The sequence below is a fragment of the Mustelus asterias genome, chromosome 18 (genome assembly GCF_964213995.1).
Source record: "Mustelus asterias chromosome 18, sMusAst1.hap1.1, whole genome shotgun sequence".
Lineage (NCBI taxonomy): Eukaryota > Metazoa > Chordata > Chondrichthyes > Carcharhiniformes > Triakidae > Mustelus > Mustelus asterias.
The window spans coordinates 29,730,626-29,753,279 of NC_135818.1; the positions used below are offsets into that span (position 1 = coordinate 29,730,626).

Below are 22,654 nucleotides of genomic sequence, written 5' to 3' on the forward strand. Positions count from 1 at the left end.
GTGTTTCCAGCATTTCCTGTTTTGATTTCAAAAGTATGCTGGTGGCCTTTCGCCATTAATTTGTAAGAAAAGTTCAATTAAGGGTGAAGTAAAGTTTATGGTGTTCAAGACATGTTTACTTAAAGGGGGCCACCACCAGCATAGAAACCTTCGTAAACAGAAAGGAACATTTTAGAAACTGAACGGAAACAGTTTGTTTTCATTGCATTGTAACACTATTTACAGAAATGTTGCATCCAGAGCAAGACTGTGACCAACAGGTTGCAATTCCTGGCTTTGATCGTCTTGCATCTCAGTAGAAATGCATTTGTGTTAAAATCGCAACCAGCCCCACAGAGACAAAAAGCCAACTTTCTTCAGAATTGTGCACAGGATTTGAGACACAGAATCAGCAGATAATAATCCACACAGATTGCACCCAGCTTTATTGTACGCTATTTCAGATAAGATTATACCAATTACAAAAGTCTATTTTCCAGTGCTCATCAATATTTACAGTACATCTTGGAAGCACATTCCAATAACAGAGATACTAAATGTAAAACTGATATAAAGCAAGTTGGTCCATGAATGGACGAACCAAGTTATCAGTAGCAAAGTAGAAAACCAGCCCAAATGTAATGGAGATTGGAAGTGCTGGTAAAGCCTTCTTAAAGATGGCAAGCAGCAGGAGAGTAAGGCACAAACCCTGAAACACAAAGAGGAGGCACATTACTAATCAGGGACATTTTATCCAAAACCTCTCCCCAAAAATATAACAAAGGAGGACAAGACATTCTAGTTTATACAGATAAAAAAAGCATTAAAATTCCACATTTTGGTTGGTTGAGGTGGTGCGCAGAAACCAACCAACCACAAGCAAAACGAGGTCAGTGAGAGGATAAAAGGTTGAGAGAGAGACAGACACAAGTGGGAAAATTTAGTGAGCAAGAACATAGGGAGGTGGGTGGGTGGGGAAGGGGGTGCACCCGGCAAAAGAGAGTGAGGGAGAGAGAGAGGGAGAGAGAGAGAGAGAGAGGGGGGGGAGGGGGGGGGGTGCGCACAGCGAGAAAGAGGGAGAGAGTGGGGGAGGGTGTGCATCCAGCGAAAGGGAGAGACAGAGAGCGTGGGGGGGGGGGGGGGGGGGGTGCGCCTGGCGAGAGAAAGAGAGAGGAGGGGGGTATTCCCGGCGAGAGAGAGGGAGGGGGAGAGAGTGAGAGAAGGGGGTGCATGCCCGCCGAGAGGGAGAGAGAGAACGACAGGGGGTGCACCTGGCGAGAGAGGGGGGGGGGGCGGTGGTGGTGCGACCGGCGAGAGAGAGGGGAGGGGGGGTATGCCCGGCGCGAGAGAGGGAGGGAAAGAGAGGGGGAGAGAGAGAGAGAGAGGGGGGTGCGTGCCCGGCGAGAGGGAGGGAGAGCGCGAGAGGGGGTGCGCCTGGCGAGGGAGGGGGGGGGGTGGTGGTGGTGCGCCTGGCGAGAGAGGGGCGGGAGAGAAAGGGTGGGTGGGGGGTGCACCCAGCGAGAGGGAGGGAGAGAGAGAGAGAGGGGGTGCGCCCGGCGAGAAAGAGAGGTGGGGGGGGGGGGGGGGGGGGAGAAAAGAGAGAGAGAGGGGGGGAGGGGGGGGGGTGCGACCGGCGAGAGAGAGGGGGAGAAAGTGAGAGGGGGGGGGAGGGGCGGCGAGAGAGAGGGAGTGCGGGGGTGCATTGGGTGAGAGAAAGGGGGGGGGGGGGGGAGGTGTCGGGGGGAGCCTCTGGCGAGAGTGAAGGAGAAAGTGAGCGGTTGCACCCAGCAAGAGAAAGGGGGAAGAGAGAGAGAGGGAGAGTGGGTGCGCCCGACGAGAGGGGGGGGAGAGAGAGGGGGGGGGAGAGAGAGGGGGGGGGATAGAGAGGGGGGGAGAGAGAGGGGGGGAGAGAGAGGGGGGGGGAGAGAGAGGGGGGGGGAGAGAGGGGGGGGGAGAGAGGGGGGGGGAAGAGAGGGGGGGGGAGAGAGGGGGGGGGAAAGAGGGGGGGGGAGAGGGAGGGGGGGGAGAGAGAGGGGGGGGAGAGAGAGGGGGGGGGAAGAGAGAGGGGGGGAGAGAGAGGGGGGGAGAGAGAGGGGGGGAGAGAGAGGGGGGGAGAGAGAGGGGGGAAGAGAGAGGGGGGGAAGAGAGAGGGGGGAAGAGAGAGGGGGGAAGAGAGAGAGGGGAAGAGAGAGGGGGGAAGAGAGAGGGGGGAAGAGAGAGGGGGGAAGAGAGAGGGGGGAAGAGAGAGGGGGGAAGAGAGAGGGGGGGAGAGAGAGGGGGGGAGAGAGAGGGGGGGAGAGAGAGGGGGGAAGAGAGAGGGGGGAAGAGAGAGGGGGGAAGAGAGAGAGGGGAAGAGAGAGGGGGGAAGAGAGAGGGGGGAAGAGAGAGGGGGGAAGAGAGAGGGGGGAAGAGAGAGGGGGGAAGAGAGAGGGGGGAAGAGAGAGGGGGGAAGAGAGAGGGGGGAAGAGAGAGGGGGGAAGAGAGAGGGGGGAAGAGAGAGGGGGGAAGAGAGAGGGGGGAAGAGAGAGGGGGGGAAGAGAGAGGGGGGAAGAGAGAGGGGGGGAAGAGAGAGGGGGGGAAGAGAGAGGGGGGGGAAGAGAGAGGGGGGGGAAGAGAGAGGGGGGGAAGAGAGAGGGGGGGAAGAGAGAGGGGGGAAAGAGAGAGGGGGGGAAGAGAGAGGGGGGGAAGAGAGAAGGGGGGAAGAGAGAGGGGGGGAAGAGAGAGGGGGGGAAGAGAGAGGGGGGGAAGAGAGAGGGGGGGGGAAGAGAGAGGGGGGGGAAGAGAGAGGGGGGGAAGAGAGAGGGGGGGGAAGAGAGAGGGGGGGAAGAGAGAGGGGGGGAAGAGAGAGGGGGGGAAGAGAGAGGGGGGGAAGAGAGAGGGGGGGAAGAGAGAGGGGGGGAAGAGAGAGGGGGGGAAGAGAGAGGGGGGGAAGAGAGAGGGGGGGAAGAGAGAGGGGGGGAAGAGAGAGGGGGGGAAGAGAGAGGGGGGGGAAGAGAGAGGGGGGGAAGAGAGAGGGGGGGAAGAGAGAGGGGGGGAAGAGAGAGGGGGGGAAGAGAGAGGGGGGGAAGAGAGAGGGGGGGAAGAGAGAGGGGGGAAGAGAGAGGGGGGGAAGAGAGAGGGGGGGAAGAGAGAGGGGGGGAAGAGAGAGGGGGGGAAGAGAGAGGGGGGGAAGAGAGAGGGGGGGAAGAGAGAGGGGGGAAGAGAGAGGGGGGGAAGGGGGGGGGGGGGAAGAGAGAAGGGGGGTTGCGCCTGGAGAAAGGAGGGGGGGGGGGCCCGGGAAGAGAGAGTGAGAGAAGGTGAAGGTGGGGTGGGGGAGGCCCCGGGCGAGGAAGAGTGGGCCCCCCGGGCGAGAAAGAAAGGCCCCCCCGCCCCCGGCAAGGACGGAAAGGCTGACTCCCCCCCGGGCGAGAAAGGGTTTTGCAGGTTAGGTGGATTAGCCCTGCTAAATTGCCTCTTCATGTCCCAAGATGTGTAGGTTCGGTGCATTCGCCATGATAAACGTGTGGAGATGGGGCAGTGGGGCTCGGTAAGACAGAGTCGTGTGAAGTCGATAAGCCAAATGGCCTTCTGCTGCACTGTCGGGATTCTATGGTAATTCAGCCCATAGGCTTGTTCCGCCATTCGATTAAATTCATGGCTGAGCCACTCCTGCCTTATCCACGATGCTTAATATCCTTATCCAACAACAAGCCGATGTCACCCATGAAAGCTCCAATTGATGTTAGGTTTGTTAGAGAATTTAAAGACTGACAAATCCCCAGGGCCTGATGGAATCTATCCAAGGCTGCTCAGGGAGACGAGAGATGAAATCGCTGGGCCTCTGACGCAAATCTTTGTCTCGTCACTGGACACAGGTGAGGTCCCAGAGGATTGGAGGATAGCTAATGTGGTCCCGTTATTTAAGAAGGGTAGGAAGGATAACCCGGGTAATTATAGGCTGGTGAGCTTGACGTCTGTGGTGGGGAAGTTGTTGGAGAAGATTCTTAGAGATAGGATGTATGCGCATTTAGAAAGGAATAAACTCATTAACGATAGTCAGCATGGTTTTGTGAGAGGGAGGTCATGCCTCACTAACCTGGAGGAGTTTTTTGAAGAAGTGACCAAAATGGTTGACGAGGGAAGGGCCGTGGATGTCGTCTATATGGACTTTAGTAAAGCGTTTGACAAAGTCCCTCATGGTAGACTGGTGAAAAAGGTTGGATCTCATGGGATAAAGGGGGAGGTGGTTAGATGGGTGGAGAACTGGCTTGGTCACAGAAGACAGAGGGTGGTAGTGGAAGGGTCTTTTTCCGGCTGGAGGCCTGTGACTAGTGGTGTTCCGCAGGGCTCTGTATTGGGACCTCTGCTGTTTGTGATTTATATAAATGATCTGGAAGAAGGTGTAACTGGGGTGATCAGTAAGTTTGTGGACGACACAAAATTGGCAGGACTTGCAGATAGTGAGGAGCATTGTCAGAAGCTACAGAAGGATATAGATAGGCTGGAAATTTGGGCAAAGAAATGGCAGATGGAGTTCAATTCTGATAAATGCGAAGTGATGCATTTTGGTAGAAATAATGTAGGGAGGTGCTATATGATAAATGGCAGAACCATAAAGGGTGTAGAGACGCAGAGGGACCTGGGTGTGCAAGTCCACAGATCCTTGAAAGTGACGTCACAGGTGGAGAAGGTGGTGAAGAAGGCATATGGCATGCTTGCCTTTATAGGACGGGGCATAGAGTATAAAAGTTGGGGTCTGATGTTGCAGATGTATAGAACGTTGGTTCGGCCGCATCTAGAATACTGCGTCCAGTTCTGGTCGCCACACTACCAGAAGGACGTGGAGGCTTTGGAGAGAGTACAGAGGAGGTTTACCAGGATGTTACCTGGTATGGAGGGACTTAGTTATGAGGAGAGATTGGGTAAACTGGGGTTGTTCTCCTTGGAAAGACGGAGGATGAGGGGAGACTTAATAGAGGTGTATAAAATTATGAAAGGCATAGATAGGGTGAACGGTGGGAAGCTTTTCCCCAGGTCGGTGGTGACGTTCACGAGGGGTCATAGGTTCAAGGTGAAGGGGGGGAGGTTTAACACAGATATCAGACGGACATATTTTACACAGAGGGTGGTGGCGGCCTGGAATGCGCTGCCAGGCAAGGTGGTGGAGGCGGACACACTGGGAACGTTTAAGACTTATCTAGACAGCCATATGAACGGAGTGGGAATGGAGGGATACAAAAGAATGGTCTAGTTTGGACCAGGGAGCGGCGTGGGCTTGGAGGGACGAAGGGCCTGTTCCTGTGCTGTATTGTTCTTTGATCCCCCAGAATCTACTCTGGGGAAAAAGAAAGTGCTCCAGATTTCTACTACCCTACAGGGGAAAGTATTTCCTGATTTCACTCATGAATGGCCCAACTTTTATTTTAAGGTTGCGCCCCTTTGCCCTGGAATTATCCACCGGAGAAAATAATGTCTCTGTATTCATGCTTAGAATATTCGAGCACCTTTATTAAAATCATTCAATTATCTAAACTCAAGGGAATGCAAATCTGGTTTCTGCAACTTGCCCTTATGATTTAACCCTCTTTCTCATAGCATTATTTTGGTGAATTGACATTCTATTGCCTACTAAGTCAGCAAAAACCATTTATTTTATGCTGCATCTCTCACAGTACTATATCACTCAAACAGGCTATGTCACCCAGCACGTCCATGGTGCTGATGCTCCAACCTTTATTATAACTCTTATCAACATATCCTTCTATTTATTCCTGCTTCATGTATTTGTCTCGTTTCCACTCAAATGTTTTATGCTATTTACCTCAACTGTTCCTTGAGAGAGATCAAAACAGTGAATGTTTCAGTAAATCTGTTATTACCCAAGTGTGAGGAATTATCTTCTTCGACATTCTCACCACTCTGGGTAAAAACGTTTCTCCTGAATTTGTTAGTCATCATCTTAAATTTATGGGCCCTAGTTTCGGACTCTCAGATTTAGGTCTACCCTCATAATTATCCAACAGGTCAGCCTTCTCTCTACATTACATCATTAAGTAACATCCTGTTCCTGATAAACACCAGGAGGACCACAGATCTACCTGTTTAATCAAAAAACATAACCCCCTCACAGCTTTGTTAGAACAGAAATACCTAAATACACCTGCTGTTTGCTGCACCAATGTCACTTGTGTTGCAGAGTAAGCTTCTTAAATACAGGCTGTGTAACGGTTCTGTTAGAACGTCACAAAACTCACTCTACACAGCAGTGAGTAAACTGCAATCAGCTCACTAATCTGGCTCACCCAAAGTCCAATTCCATTGTGATTAATTGGGAGGTTTAATTTACTTTATTAGCATGGAAGTATAAGCCCATTGATGTTTCAGCACTGCACCTCAAAGATTTATCTTTCACTATTTATTAAGATTCTAGGGCACTGACTTCACAGCAACATAATCGGTTGTGTATATGTTCTGGGCAACTCCTGATGTATACTCACAATTAATATTGCTACAAAGCAGGCTAGAGTTGTATTCCAGTCTCCACTTGCTGCTGCAGATGCTTTTCCAACAAGAACACTGTAGAATATGAAGTCACCCAAACCAAGTTTCACACCCCCTAAAAGAAAAGCAAGAGAATCTGACAATGATGAATAAAATAATACGTCCCAATTTGAAAGCGGTTACGAGGAAGGGGAAGGGAAGAGAGAATCAAAAATAATTTTAATGCTGCTGCACAAAGGTTTTCTTTAAAAAAATATTTCTAGCTATGTACACAGTTTATAAACAGAAGGCCTAATCAGTCCAGTACTACTGGGTACAATATTGCTGCTGAACAGGAATCACAGAATTATTGAACCACACAACCTAAATAGGTTAGGATTCCTGCCCTTATCTTCCTGATTATATACTAATGATCTAGACATTGGTGTACAGGGCACAATTTCAAAATTTGCAAATGATACAAAGCTTACAAAGATTGTGAACTGAGGAGGATAATGATAAAAGTCAAAAGGACAGATAAGCTGGGGGAATGATCAGACAAGTGGCAGATGAAACTTAATGCAGAGAAATATGAAATGATTTATTTTGGTATAAAGGACATGGAGAGACAATATGAAAGGTACAACTCTAAAAGATGTGCTGCAGCAGAGGGACTTGGGTGTATATGTGCGTAAGTTATTGAAGGTGGCAGGACAGGTTGAGAGAGATTAATAAAACACACAGAATTCTGAGCTTTATCAATAAGGGAATATAGAGTGCAAAAGCAAGGAAGTTACAGTAAATCTGTCTGAAGCAGGTTTCCAGAGATGCGTTACATAGATGGATTGGAGAAGCTGGGACTGTTTTCCTTGGAGAAGGTTGAGAAAAAATTTGATTAGAGATATTCAAAATCATGAGGGGTCTGGACAGAGTAGACAAGGATGCTGTTCCTATTGGTGGAAGAATAGAGGATGAAAGGCTAGCACAGGGGGTTGAGGTGCAAGGGACTAAATGTGACCCTAACAACCTATTCCTCTTAATGGTACCGTCACTTACTTTCCTCTGGATCTTCGATCACCATTGGAGGGCTTGGCAGAGACTGCACAGCTGCCCGACTCTCCTGGGTTGACTCCATTGGACCCAACCTGGCATCTCTGCTGTTTGTCCACTCCTGGGTGAATCCACCATCATCTGTATGCGTCACACCATCATCTACCCGGGTCTCACCATCATCTGTATGCGTTTGATTTCGGACATGGTCTGTAGAAATTAACAGAGAAACCACATTACTAACACAGATAGTTACTGTTTCCACCAAGGCAAATTGCAAGATCTGATATACAAGTACAAACTCAACAGTTAAAGACTCACATAGCTTGTCACAGATCAACAACATATTGCAAAAAGATGATAAAAAAATCACAGGCCAACTACATCCAATGATACAACCTGATGCATTTTGGAATGCACTTTCAACACTGGTGGAAGTAGATTCAATAGTAACTATTAAAAGAGTTAAATATTTGAAAAGAAAAGGTTTGCACGGTGATGAGGAAAGAACATGGGAATAGAACTAATTGAACAGCTCTTTGAAAGAGTCAGTATGGCCATGAGGAACTGTGACCCTTTGTGCTCTCATTTCCATGATTCTCTCTCTTATACTGTTCGTCCAATATTGCACTGCATAATACCCTGGGAGATAAAAATGGTCAAAGTGGAAAAGCTTTAAGGGATTAAGGAAAATCTTCTGGGAAATTCCTCTTTGGCTTGAAGATCGAGGCAACCATGACTCCATTTGTCTCAATACAATCACCACTACGATTATACCCCTACCAATCATGCATTACTCCATCAAAAATAGAAATAACTTTTTATCCCTGAAATAATAACAAAGAACTCTGGATTTGGTACTATTCTGAGCCTTAAGAGCAAGAAACTTCCAGACGTCTCCAGGCATTGCACGCTTAATCAGCTTAGAACAAAGAACAAAGAACAGTACAGCACAGGAAACAGGTCCTTCGGCCCTCCAAGCCTGTGCCGCTCCTTGGTTCAACTAAACCAATCGTTTGTATCCCTCCATTCCCAGGCTGCTCATGTGACTATCCAGGCAAGTCTTAAACGATGTCAGCGTGCCTGCCTCCACCACCCTACTTGGCAGCGCATTCCAGGCTCCCACCACCCTCTGTGTAAAAAACATCCCTCTAATATCTGAGTTATACTTCGCCCCCCTCACCTTGAGCCCGTGACCCGTCGTGAACGTCACTTCCGATCTGGGAAAAAGCTTCCCACCGTTCACCCTACCTATCCCCTTCATAATCTTGTACACCTCTATTAGATCTCCCCTCATTCTCCGTCTTTCCAGGAAGAACAACCCCAGTTTACCCAATCTCTCCTCATAGCTAAGACCCTCCATACCAGGCAATATCCTGGTAAACCTTCTCTGCACTCTCTCCAACGCCTCCACGTCCTTCTGGTAGTGCGGCGACCAGAACTGGACGCAGTACTCCAAATGTGGCCTAACCAGCGTTCTATACAGCTGCATCATCAGACTCCAGCTTTTATACTCTATACCCCGTCCTATAAAGGCAAGCATACCATATGCCTTCTTCACCACCTTCTCCACCTGTGTTGCCACCTTCAAGGATTTGTGGACTTGCACACCTAGGTCCCTCTGTGTTTCTATACTCCTGATGACTCTGCCATTTATTTTATAACTCCTCCCTACATTATTTCTTCCAAAATGCATCACTTCGCATTTATCCGGATTAAACTCCATCTGCCACCTCTCCGCCCAATTTTCCAGCCTATCTATATCCTGCTGTATTGCCCGACAATGCTCTTCGCTATCCGCAAGTCCAGCCATCTTCGTGTCATCCGCAAACTTGCTGATTACACCAGTTACACCTTCTTCCAAATCATTTATATATCTATCACAAATAGCAGAGGTCCCAGTACAGAGCCCTGCGGAACACCACTGGTCACAGACCTCCAGCCGGAAAAAGACCCTTCGACCACTACCCTCTGTCTCCTATGGCCAAGCCAGTTCTCCACCCATCTAGCCACTTCTCCTTGTATCCCATGAGCCTTAACCTTCTTAACCAACCTGCCATGTGGGACTTTGTCAAATGCCTTACTGAAATCCATATAGACGACATCCACGGCCCTTCCTTCATCAACCGTTTTTGTCACTTCCTCAAAAAACTCCACCAAATTTGTAAGGCACGACCTCCCTCTTACAAAACCATGCTGTCTGTCACTAATGAGATTGTTCCGTTCTAAATGCACATACATCCTGTCTCTAAGAAACCTCTCCAACCACTTCCTACCACGGACGTCAAGCTCACCGGCCTATAATTTCCTGGGTTATCCCTGCTACCCTTCTTAAACAATGGGACCACATTCGCTATCCTCCAATCCTCAGGGACCTCACCCGTGTCCAAAGAAGCGACAAAGATTTCCGTCAGAGGCCCAGCAATTTCATCTCTCGTCTCCCTGAGCAGTCGAGGATAGATGCCATCAGGCCCTGGGGCTTTGTCAGTTTTAATGTTCCCTAAAAAAACTTACACTTCCTCTCTTGTAATGGAGATTTTCTCTAACGGGGCAACACCTCCCTCCGAGACACTCCCGGTTAACACGCCCCTCTCCTTCGTGAATACTGATGCAAAGTATTCATTTAGGATCTCACCTATTCCCTTGGGTTCTAAGCATAATTCCCCTCCTTTGTCCCTGAGAGGTCCGATTTTCTCCCTGACAACTCTTTTGTTCCTAACGTATGAATAGAATGCCTTGGTTGGTTAAGAAGGTTAAGGCTCATGGGATACAAGGAGAAGTGGCTAGATGGGTGGAGAACTGGCTTGGCCATAGGAGACAGAGGGTAGTGGTCGAAGGGTCTTTTTCCGGCTGGAGGTCTGTGACCAGTGGTGTTCCGCAGGGCTCTGTACTGGGACCTCTGCTATTTGTGATAGATATATAAATGATTTGGAAGAAGGTGTAACTGGTGTAATCAGCAAGTTTGCGGATGACACGAAGATGGCTGGACTTGCGGATAGCGAAGAGCATTGTCGGGCAATACAGCAGGATATAGATAGGCTGGAAAATTGGGCGGAGAGGTGGCCGATGGAGTTTAATCCGGATAAATGCGAAGTGATGCATTTTGGAAGAAATAATGTAGGGAGGAGTTATAAAATAAATGGCAGAGTCATCAGGAGTATAGAAACACAGAGGGACCTAGGTGTGCAAGTCCACAAATCCTTGAAGGTGGCAACACAGGTGGAGAAGGTGGTGAAGAAGGCATATGGTATGCTTGCCTTTATAGAACGGGGTATAGAGTATAAAAGCTGGAGTCTGATGATGCAGCTGTATAGAACGCTGGTTAGGCCACATTTGGAGTACTGCGTCCAGTTCTGGTCGCCGCACTACCAGAAGGACGTGGAGGTGTTAGAGAGAGTGCAGAGAAGGTTTACCAGGATGTTGCCTGGTATGGAGGGTCTTAGCTATGAGGAGAGATTGGGTAGACTGGGGTTGTTCTCCTTGGAAAGACGGAGAATGAGGGGAGATCTAATAGAGGTGTACAGGATTATGAAGGGTATAGATAGGGTGAACAGTGGGAAGCTTTTTCCCAGTTCGGAGGTGACGATCACGAGAGGTCACGGGCTCAAGGTGAGAGGGGCGAAGTATAACTCAGATATCAGAGGGACGTTTTTTACACAGAGGGTGGTGGGGGCCTGGAATGCGCTGCCAAGTAGGGTGGTGGAGGCAAGCACGCTGACATTGTTTAAGACTTACCTGGATAGTCACATGAGCAGCCTGGGAATGGAGGGATACAAACGATTGGTCTAGTTGGACCAAGGAGCGGCACAGGCTTGGAGGGCCGAAGGGCCTGTTTCCTGTGCTGTACTGTTCTTTGTTCTTAGGATTCTCCTTAATCCTGCCTGCCAAGAACATCTCGTGACCTCTTTTTGCCCTTCTAAATCCCCGTTTGAGTTCTTTCCTACTCTCTCTGTATTCCTCCAGAGCTCCATCTGTTTTCTGTTGCCTGGACTTAACGTACGCCTCCCTTTTCATTTTAATCAGATCCTCTGGTTATCCACGGCTCTCAAATCCTACCTTTCCAATCTTTCCTTTTTATAGGCACATGCCTATCCTGCAGCCTTATCAATAGTTCCTTAAAAGACTCCCACATGCCAGATGCGGACTTACCCTCGAACATCCTCTCCCAATCAACATCCACCAATTCCTGCCTAATCTGGCTATAGTTAGCCTTCCCCCAATTTAGCACCCTGCCCGTAGGACAGCACTCATCCTTGTCCATTACTATCCTAAAGTTAACAGAGTTGTGGTCACTATTTGCCACATGTTCCCCTACCGAAACTTTGACGACCTGACCGGGCTCATTTCCCAGAACTAGGTCCAGTATAGCCCCCTCTCTAGTCGGGCTATCTACATACTGTTCCAAAGAACCTTCCAGTACGCATTTTACAAATTCCTCCCCGTCCGGACCCCCAGCTCTCAGCACTTTCCAGTCTATACCAGGGAAATTAAAGTCCCCCACTGCAACAACCCTATTTTTTCTGCACCTATCCAGAATCTCCTGACACATCCTTTCCTCCACTTCCCGTGGGCTGTTGGGTGGTCTGTAGTACACCCCCAGCAGAGTGACTGCACCCTCCTGTTTCTGAGTTCCACCCACAGCGACTCAGTACATGACCCCTCTAAGTTGTCTACCCTCTGCACCGCGGTAATATGCTCCTTAACTAATATCGCTACTCCCCCACCTTTTTTAGCCCCTCCTCTGTCTCGCCTAAAACACTTATACCCCGGAATATTCAGCTGCCAGTCCTGTCCTTTTAACCAAGTTTCTGTTACCGCAACCACATCCAAATTCCGCATAAGCATTAAGGCCGTAAGTTCGTCTGTTTTACCCGTTACGCTCCTTGCATTGAAGCAGATGCACTCCAGACCTCCAGGCCCACTCAGGTCATCCTCCTCCAGAGTGCTCCTCTTCTTAGCTAGCCTTGCCCTGGCCCCCAGCTCAACCCCAGCCTCAGTATTTACTGACCTCCTGTTTTGTTCCCCACCCCCCTGCCACACTAGTTTAAATCCTGCCGAAGCACTCTAGCAAAACTCCCAGCCAGGATATTTGCTACCTTCCAGTGAAGGTGTAACCCATCCTTTCTGTACAGTTGCCATCCTGACTTGAAGATTTCCCAGTTATCTATGAATTTAAAACCCTCCCTCTTGCACCAGTCCTTTAGCCACGCGTTCAACTGTAGAATCTCCCTGTTCCGAGCCTCACTTGCACTCGACACCGGGAGCAGTCCAGAGATTGCTACCCTGGAGGCCTTACTTTTTAGCCTCGCACCCAACTCCCTGAATTTCTCTCGTATGACCCCCCTGCTCTTCCTACCTACATCATTTTCACCAATGTGTATAATCACATCCATTGATTACATGATCTAAATATACCGGACCAAAATTCAATGCACATATGGAGCACTGCTTACATTGACAGTTCACCCAATATCCCTATACTTACTGAGCTACACTGGCTTCTCGTCCAGCAACAGATTTAAAAGCCTCACTGTTGCAAAGCCCTTGAGGTCCTGCCCCCCTCTATCTGTGGAACCTTCTCCAGCTGCCCAAACGTGTCCTCCCCTAATTTTGACCTCTCCAATATCCTCCATTTCCTTCACTGTGAGATCAAAAGACATCTTTAGAGTTTCGGGGGACTTAAAAACTTTGGAATACCCTCTATAAACATCTTTGCCTCTCCCTTTTGCTTTAATACACTCAACAAAACCCATAGCAACAATCAGGAGGTGACACCACACATCCTCTTATCACAAATAACCTTGTGGTGCCTCATTATCTTAGTGGAAAGCCATAAACTTAATTAAATAACAGGGAAATAGTAGTAATGACAACAACACTCACATGACTGGCATCTAAAGGAATCAGTCAGGAATTATGATGAAAGTGAGGAGGTGTGGGATAGAGGGAAAGTTGGCCGATTGGATAGGTAACTGGCTGTCTGATCGAAGACAGAGGGTGGTGGTCGATGGAAAATTTTCGGATTGGAGGCAGGTTGCTAGCGGAGTGCCGCAGGGATCAGTGCTTGGTCCTCTGCTCTTTGTGATTTGTTTAATGACTTAGAGGAGGGGGCTGAAGGGTGGATCAGTAAATTTGCTGATGACACCAAGATTGGTGGAGTAGTGGATGAGGTGGAGGGCTGTTGTAGGCTGCAAAGAGACATAGATAGGATGCAAAGCTGGGCTGAAAAATGGCAAATGGAGTTTAACCCTGATAAATGTGAGGTGATTCATTTTGGTAGGACTAATTTAAATGTGGATTACAGGGTCAAAGGTAGGGTTCTGAAGACTGTGGAGGAACAGAGAGATCTTGGGGTCCATATCCACAGATCTCTAAAGGTTGCCACTCAAGTGGATAGAGCTGTGAAGAAGGCCTATAGTGTGATAGCTTTTATTAACAGGGGGTTGGAGTTTAAGAGCCGTGGGGTTATGCTGCAACTGTACAGGACCTTGGTGAGACCACATTTGGAATATTGTGTGCAGTTCTGGTCACCTCACTATAAGAAGGATGTGGAAGCGCTGGAAAGAGTGCAGAGGAGATTTACCAGGATGCTGCCTGGTTTGGAGGGTAGGTCTTATGAGGAAAGGTTGAGGGAGCTAGGGCTGTTCTCTCTGGAGCGGAGGAGGCTGAGGGGAGACTTAATAGAGGTTTATAAAATGATGAAGGGGATAGATAGAGTGAACGTTCAAAGACTATTTCCTCGGGTGGATGGAGCTATTACAAGGGGGCATAACTATAGGGTTCATGGTGGGAGATATCGGAAGGATATCAGAGGTAGGTTCTTTACGCAGAGAGTGGTTGGGGTGTGGAATGGACTGCCTGCTGTGATAGTGGAGTCAGACACTTTAGGAACATTTAAGCAGTTATTGGATAGGCACATGGAGCACACCAGGATGATAGGGAGTGGGATAGCTTGAGCTTGGTTTCAGGTAAAGCTCGGCACAACATCGTGGGCCGAAGGGCCTGTTCTGTGCTGTACTGTTCTATGTTCTATGAATTAACAGGAAGTGATATTAGGATTGCCATCATGCTCAAGAGACAAGCCATAACCAATCAGGGACTGATCATTGTCTGGACCAGAGTTTGGGGATGTCAAGCGCACAGCATGAAGAGGAAATAGACTTTGGTCAATAGAACAGCACAAGAGACGGTGCTGCAGTCAACCGGATGTTGTGTGCCAGTGTTCCAAAGTGAACTGACTGCTTCCACTGTCTTCAAAAGAGTATTACAATTTTGTACTTATTGTAAGCAATTTAATAAATCTGTGACAATTTACTCATACCAAGCATGTTCTGTAGCTAGTCCTAATTGGAGATTCCTTTCAAAACAGCTCTCTCAACTCAGTCTAACAGTTATAATTGACTCAAGTCTTAAAATTCACAACAGATTCACAATACTTACAATGTAGGCGGCCATTCAACACATCAAGTCAGCACTAGCCCTCTGAAGGAGCATTCTACCTGTCCCACTCCCCTGCATTATCACTATAAAGAGAGTTTGCACATTCTCCTCGTGTCTGCGTGGGTTTCCTCTGGGTGCTCCGGTTTCCTCCCACAGCCCAAAGATGTGCGGGTTAGGTTGATTGGCCAGGTTAAAAATTGCCCCTTAGAGTTCTGAGATGCGTAGGTTAGAGGGATTAGCGGGTAAATATGTGGGGGTAGGGCCTGGGTGGGATTGTGGTCGGTGCAGACTCGATGGGCCGAATGGCCTCCTTCTGCACTGTAGGGTTTCTATGATTCTATGATAACCTGGCACATTCTCTCCTTTCAGATAGCAATCCAATTCCCATTTGAATACCTCAATTGAACTCACCTCCACCATTCCAGGAAATTTCTTCCAGACCCCACCAATTCTCTGGATGAATTCAATTTTCCCCATGCCATTCTACTCCATTCAAAACTGGGGTAAAAGGGGGCGACGGTGGGGGGGGGGGGGGGGGTGGCGACGTTAGGGAGGGGGGGAGGAGAGAGGAGAGATGGCGGGGGGGGGGCAGGGGAGCGAACCAAGGTGGGGGGGGGAGAGCGAGACAAGCTTGGGCGGGGGAGAGCGGGACAAGCTTGGGCGGGGGGAGAGCGGGACAAGCTTGGGCGGGGGGAGAGCGGGACAAGCTTGGGCGGGGGGAGAGAGGGACAAGCTTGGGCGGGGGGAGAGAGGGACAAGCTTGGGCGGGGGGAGAGAGGGACAAGCTTGGGCGGGGGGAGAGAGAGTGACAAGCTTGGGCGGGGGGAGAGAGTGACAAGCTTGGGCGGGGGGAGAGAGAGTGACAAGCTTGGGCGGGGGGAGAGAGAGAGACAAGCTTGGGCGGGGGGAGAGAGAGACAAGCTTGGGCGGGGGGAGAGAGAGACAAGCTTGGGCGGGGGGAGAGAGAGACAAGCTTGGGCGGGGGGAGAGAGAGACAAGCTTGGGCGGGGGGAGAGAGAGACAAGCTTGGGCGGGGGGAGAGAGAGACAACCTTGGGCGGGGGGAGAGAGAGACAAGCTTGGGCGGGGGGAGAGAGAGACAAGCTTGGGCGGGGGGAGAGAGAGACAAGCTTGGGCGGGGGGAGAGAGAGACAAGCTTGGGCGGGGGGAGAGAGAGACAAGCTTGGGCGGGGGGAGAGAGAGACAAGCTTGGGCGGGGGGAGAGAGAGACAAGCTTGGGCGGGGGGAGAGAGAGACAAGCTTGGGCGGGGGGAGAGAGAGACAAGCTTGGGCGGGGGGAGAGAGAGAGACAAGCTTGGGCGGGGGGAGAGAGAGACAAGCTTGGGCGGGGGGAGAGAGAGACAAGCTTGGGCGGGGGGAGAGAGAGACAAGCTTGGGCGGGGGGAGAGAGAGACAAGCTTGGGCGGGGGGAGAGAGAGACAAGCTTGGGCGGGGGGAGAGAGAGACAAGCTTGGGCGGGGGGAGAGAGAGACAAGCTTGGGCGGGGGGAGAGAGAGACAAGCTTGGGCGGGGGGAGAGAGAGACAAGCTTGGGCGGGGGGAGAGAGAGACAAGCTTGGGCGGGGGGAGAGAGAGACAAGCTTGGGCGGGGGGAGAGAGAGACAAGCTTGGGCGGGGGGAGAGAGAGACAAGCTTGGGCGGGGGGAGAGAGAGACAAGCTTGGGCGGGGGGAGAGAGAGACAAGCTTGGGCGGGGGGAGAGAGAGACAAGCTTGGGCGGGGGGAGAGAGAGACAAGCTTGGGCGGGGGGAGAGAGAGACAAGCTTGGGCGGGGGGAGAGAGAGACAAGCTTGGGCGGGGGGAGAGAGAGACAAGCTTGGGCGGGGGGAGAGAGAGACAAGCTTGGGCGGGGGGAGAGAGAGACAAGCTTGGGCGGGGGGAGAGAGAGACAAGCTTGGGCGGGGGGAGAGAGAGACAAGCTTGGGCGGGGGGAGAGAGAGACAAGCTTGGGCGGGGGGAGAGAGAGACAAGCTTGGGCGGGGGGAGAGAGAGACAAGCTTGGGCGGGGGGAGAGAGAGAGCAAGCTTGGGCGGGGGGAGAGAGAGACAAGCTTGGGCGGGGGGAGAGAGAGAGACACAAGGTTGGGCGGGGGGAGAGAGAGAGACACAAGGTTGGGCGGGGGGAGAGAGAGAGACACAAGGTTGGGCGGGGGAGAGAGAGAGACACAAGGTTGGGCGGGGGGAGAGAGAGAGACACAAGGTTGGGCGGGGGGAGAGAGAGAGACACAAGGTTGGGCGGGGGGAGAGAGAGAGACACAAGGTTGGGCGGGGGGAGAGAGAGAGACACAAGGTTGGGCGGGGGGAGAGAGAGAGACACAAGGTTGGGCGGGGGGAGAGAGAGAGACACAAGGTTGGGCGGGGGGAGAGAGAGAGACACAAGGTTGGGCGGGGGGAGAGAGAGAGACACAAGGTTGGGCGGGGGGAGAGAGAGAGACACAAGGTTGGGCGGGGGGAGAGAGAGAGACACAAGGTTGGGCGGGGGGAGAGAGAGACACAAGGTTGGGCGGGGGGAGAGAGAGACACAAGGTTGGGCGGGGGGAGAGAGAGACAAGCTTGGGCGGGGGGAGAGAGAGACAAGCTTGGGCGGGGGGAGAGAGAGACAAGCTTGGGCGGGGGGAGAGAGAGAGAGAAGGTTGGGCGGGGGGAGAGAGAGAGAGAAGGTTGGGCGGGGGGAGAGAGAGACAAGCTTGGGCGGGGGGAGAGAGAGACAAGCTTGGGCGGGGGGAGAGAGAGACAAGCTTGGGCGGGGGAGAGAGAGGCAAGCTTGGGCGGGGGGAGAGAGAGACAAGCTTGGGCGGGGGGAGAGAGAGACAAGCTTGGGCGGGGGAGAGAGAGAGACAAGCTTGGGCGGGGGGGAGAGAGAGACAAGCTTGGGCGGGGGGGAGAGAGAGACAAGCTTGGGCGAGGGGAGAGAGAGACAAGCTTGGGCGGGGGGAGAGAGAGACAAGCTTGGGCGGGGGGAGAGAGAGACAAGCTTGGGCGGGGGGAGAGAGAGACACACAAGGTTGGGCGGGGGGAGAGAGAGAGACACACAAGGTTGGGCGGGGGGAGAGAGAGAGACACAAGGTTGGGCGGGGGGAGAGAGAGAGACACAAGGTTGGGCGGGGGGAGAGAGAGAGACACAAGGTTGGGCGGGGGGAGAGAGAGACACAAGGTTGGGCGGGGGGAGAGAGAGACACAAGGTTGGGCGGGGGGAGAGAGAGACACAAGGTTGGGCGGGGGAGAGAGAGAGACACAAGGTTGGGCGGGGGGAGAGAGAGACACAAGGTTGGGCGGGGGGAGAGAGAGACACAAGGTTGGGCGGGGGGAGAGAGAGACACAAGGTTGGGCGGGGGGAGAGAGAGACACAAGGTTGGGCGGGGGGAGAGAGAGACAAGGAGGGGAGACACATGAAGTGTGTAGGGGTGGGGAGGGAGCCGGAGAGTGGGGTGGCACGTGCTATTTCATGCGAGTCTACAACAGACGCACAAAGGTTTAACCTGATGAAAGGCAAATGTAAGAAAGTTCTTGCTCATGGAAAAAAGCAACAATTATTTCTTGGTGGAATAGTGGAAATGAAACTGAAGTTGTTCAAGAAACAGTTGGATTCCATTCAATGACCTGAGAAGCATAGAATCCTTATTGAAGAGGCCAATTCAGCCCATCAAGTCTGCACTGACTCTCCGAAGAGCATTCAACCCCCATAACCCCGCATATTTACCATTGCTAATCCACCTAACCTATACATCTTTGGACTGAGGGGAAAAACCGGAACATGTGGAAGAAACCCCCACACACACACGGAGAATGTGCAAACTCCATCGACAGTTACCCTTGGCCGTTACTGAACCCGGATTCCTGGTGCGGAGTCAGTACTGCCAGCCAGTGTGCCACTGTGCTTTCCCATCTGTACGAAGTCTCAACACGAGGTTAAAGTCCAACAGGTTTATTTGGCAGCACAAGCTTTCGGAGCACTGCCCCTTCATCAGTTGAGTGGGAGTTGTGTTTACAAACAGGGCATATATAGATACAAACTCAATTTACAAGATAATGGTTGGAATGCGAGTCTTTACAGGTAACCAAGTCTTAAAGGTACAGACAATGAGTGGAGAGAGGGCCAAGCACAAGTTAAAGAGGCGTGTACTATCTCCAAGACGTGCCGGATCATCTCACACAAGAACACCATCCACCAGGTACATGGTACATACTCTTGTGGCTTGGCCAACGTTGTCTACCCGATACGCTGCAGGAAAGGATGTCCCAAGGCATGGTACATTGGGGAGACCATGGAGACGCTACGACAACGGATGAATGAACACCGCTCAACAATCACCAGGCAGGAGTGTTCCCTTCCCGTCGGGGAACACTTCAGCAGTCACGGGCATTCAGCCTCTGATCTTCAGGTAAGCGTTCTCCAAGGTGGCCTTCACGACACACGGCAACGCAGAGTCGCTGAGCAGAAACTGATAGCCAAGTTCCACACACGAGGACGGCCTCAACCGGGATCTTGGGTTCATGCCACACTACCTGTAACCCCCACGACTTGCCTGGACTTGCAAAATCTCACTAACTGTCCTGGCTGGAGACAATACACACTTCTTTAACTTGTGCTTAACCCTCTCTCCACTCACATTGTCTGTACCTTTAAGGCTTGATTACCTGTAAAGACTTACATTCCAATCATTATCTTGTAAATTGAGTTTGTATCTATATATGCCCTGTTTGTGAACACAACTCCCACTCACCTGATGAAGGGGCAGTGCTCCGAAAGCTTGTGCTGCCAAATAAACCTGTTGGACTTTAACCTGGTGTTGTGAGACTTCTTACTGTGCTTACTCTAGTCCAACGCTGACATCTCCACATCTTTCTCATCTGATCAGAGTACAGGACATACACTTTTAAACATCAATTGCAATAACCAAGGTTGATGATGGGGGAAAAGCATAAATTATTTTTATTTATACCAAGCGTTTCCTTTTGATCTGTTTTCTAAACCTGAGCAACTTAAAAAAGCTTAGATTGTAGTTTATTACAAAAAAGTAAAGCTTCCTCTGCTATTTGGGCACATGGTAATTGAAAGAAACAATGTTATATAAACATTGTTTAGAAATTAAAAGCAGCAGTAAAACATAGAATTAGAGAAGCAGGGCGGTTTTACACATGCTGAAACATGGCACTGGATTTGCATTGTTTCATTACATAACTTACATAGTGAATTTTTAAATTTTACTTTATTTCGAACTTTTCTATAGAGCTTGGCAAATACTAATGTTGAACTCACCAGATGGTTTTGAACCAGAATCATTTGGAGCACTTGGCCTGGCTTCTGGATCAGTATCTGCCATGTTAACCAACCATACCATTGTTGCTGTAAAGGAGCAAACAGGAGAGTTAACCCAATGAATGGAGACTTTTATTTAAATAATCGAAAAGAAAAAAAAACTATCAACTTACAGGAATAGATCAGAGCTGGAAATATTGGTTCATTTCTCTCTTGGGCAGTCTCAACTAGAATACGCAATGGGCCCTTAGGGCATAGCACTGCTACCAGATCTGAAAAAACAACATTTGCTCAATACAAATTTTGTATCATGATTTGATTGAAAAGTTGCAAGAAAATGTAAAGAAAACCTTGTACTCCTAGATGGTCGAGATTGTCGGCTTGGAAAAGCAACCTTAAGGAGTTGCTGCAGTGCATCTTGTAGATGGCACTCACTGCTGCCATTGTGTGCCAGTGATGGAGGGAGTGTTTCAGGCAGTGGATAGGCCATTCAAGTGGGGTGCTTTGTATTGGTATTGAGCTCTTCACAGACTTGTGACCTGTAGTTGATGGACAGGCTTTGGGGAGTCAAGGGGTAAGTTACTCTGTTGAAATCCCAGCCCTGGATCTGCTCCTGTAGCCACAGATTTATGGTTGGTGCAGTTACATTTTCTGGTCAATACTAACTCCCAGGATGTCCATGGCGGGGGGCATCCACCAATTGTAAATCTGTTGCATGTCAGGGGGGCATGATGAGATCTACTCTTGTTGGAGATGACCATTACCTAGCACTTGTGTCATGACTTACTTACATTTTTCAGTCCAAACCTCAATGTTGTCAAGGTCTTGCTACATCTAGGCACAGATTGCTTTATTATAAGGAACACCAAATATTCAATCTTAATTTTGCAAAGTATAACAACCAGAGGCAGACAGGCCTACATTGCATATTACATGGAACACAGAAACTGGCCATTCAGTTCAACTGTTCTGTACTTTCACAAGACCCCTCCCACCCTTCATCTAACCATATCCTATTCTTTCCGCCTTCAAGTGCTTATTCTGCTTTCTCTTAAATGCATCTAAGTTATTTGTCTTAACCACTCCAGCTGGTAGCAAGTTCCACATTTAAAATTTATCTGGGTAAAGTGGTGTCCACAAATTCCTTATTGAATTTCTTAGTGACTATCTTAGAGTCAGAGTTTTACAGCATGGAAACAGGCCCTTCCGCCCAACCTGTCCATGCCACCCTTTTTTTTTTAAAAAACCACTAAGGCTGGTCCCAATTGCCTGCATTTGGCCCATGTCCCTCGATTGCCATCTTATGCACGTAACTGTCTAAATGCTTTTTAAAAGACAAAATTGTATCTGCCTCTACTACTACCTCTGGCAGCTCGTTCCAGACATTCACCACCCTGTGTGAAAAAATTGCCCCCCGGACCCTTTTGTATCTCTCCCATCTACCGTAAACCTGTGCCCTCTAGTTTTAGACTCCCCTACCTTTGGGCCATCTTATATTGATGGCCCCTAGTTTTGTACTCCCCACAAATGGATCCATTTCTATACCTGTAGCAGTCGACCGTACCAAACCCTTTCAATCTCCCAAAGGCTCTATAATGTTACCTCTGAATCTTTTCAGGAGAAAAACAAAGAACAGCTCCAGCATGTAAACCCTTTCCTGATAGTTAGAGCTTCTCAGTTCTAGAATAATCTATGAATACCATTTTTGTACCTTCTCCAGTGCCTCTATCTTTTTATAATATGGAGACCAGAACTGTGCACAGTATTCCAAGTATGGTCTAGCCAAGGTTTTAGAAACATAGAAAAACTACAGCACAATACAGGCCCTTCAGCCCACAAATTTGTGCCGAACATGTCCCTACCGTAGCGATTACTAGGCTTACCTATAACCCTCTATCTTACCAAGTTCCATGTACTTATCTAAAAGTCTCTTAAAAGACCCTATCGAATCCGCCTCCACCACCGTTGCTGGCAGCCCATTCCACGCACCCACCACCCTCTGAGTGAAAAACGTACCCCTGACATCTCCTCTGTACCTACTCCCCAGCACCTTAAACCTGTGGCCTGTTGTGGCAACCATTTCAGCCCTGGGAAAAAGCCTCTGACTGTCCACTCGATCAATACCTCTCAACATCTTATACACCTCTATCAGGTCACCCCTCATTCTCCGTCTCTCCAAGGAGAAAAGGCTGAGCTCACTCAACCTATCCTCATAAGGCATGCTCCTTAACACAGGCAACATCCTTGTAAATCTCCTCGCACCCTTTCTATGGCTTCCACATCCTTCCTGTAATGAGGCGACCAGAACTGAGCACAGTACTCCAAGTGGGGTCTGACCAGGGTCTTATATAGCTGCAACATTATCTCACGACTCCTAACCTCAATTCCTCGATTGATGAAGGTCAGTACACCATACACCTTCTTAACCACAGCCTCAACCTGCACAGCT

General features: G+C 49.9%; 1 protein-coding gene across 4 annotated transcripts in view; it reads right to left on the reverse strand.

Moving 5' to 3' along the window:
* Nucleotides 1–408: 408 nt before the first annotated feature.
* psen1 (presenilin 1) overlaps nucleotides 409–22,654 on the reverse strand; it is a 109,335-nt gene continuing 87,089 nt past the window's right edge. For all 4 annotated transcript variants that reach the window (XM_078233669.1, XM_078233667.1, XM_078233668.1 and 1 more), the window contains 5 exons: nucleotides 20,379–20,477; nucleotides 20,206–20,292; nucleotides 7,495–7,698; nucleotides 6,456–6,574; nucleotides 409–688 (listed from right to left, as the gene is read on the reverse strand). In XM_078233669.1, the coding sequence (XP_078089795.1) occupies nucleotides 533–688; nucleotides 6,456–6,574; nucleotides 7,495–7,698; nucleotides 20,206–20,292; nucleotides 20,379–20,477 (665 nt within the window). In that variant the 3' untranslated portion in view covers nucleotides 409–532. The remainder of the gene's footprint in view (nucleotides 689–6,455; nucleotides 6,575–7,494; nucleotides 7,699–20,205; nucleotides 20,293–20,378; nucleotides 20,478–22,654) is intronic.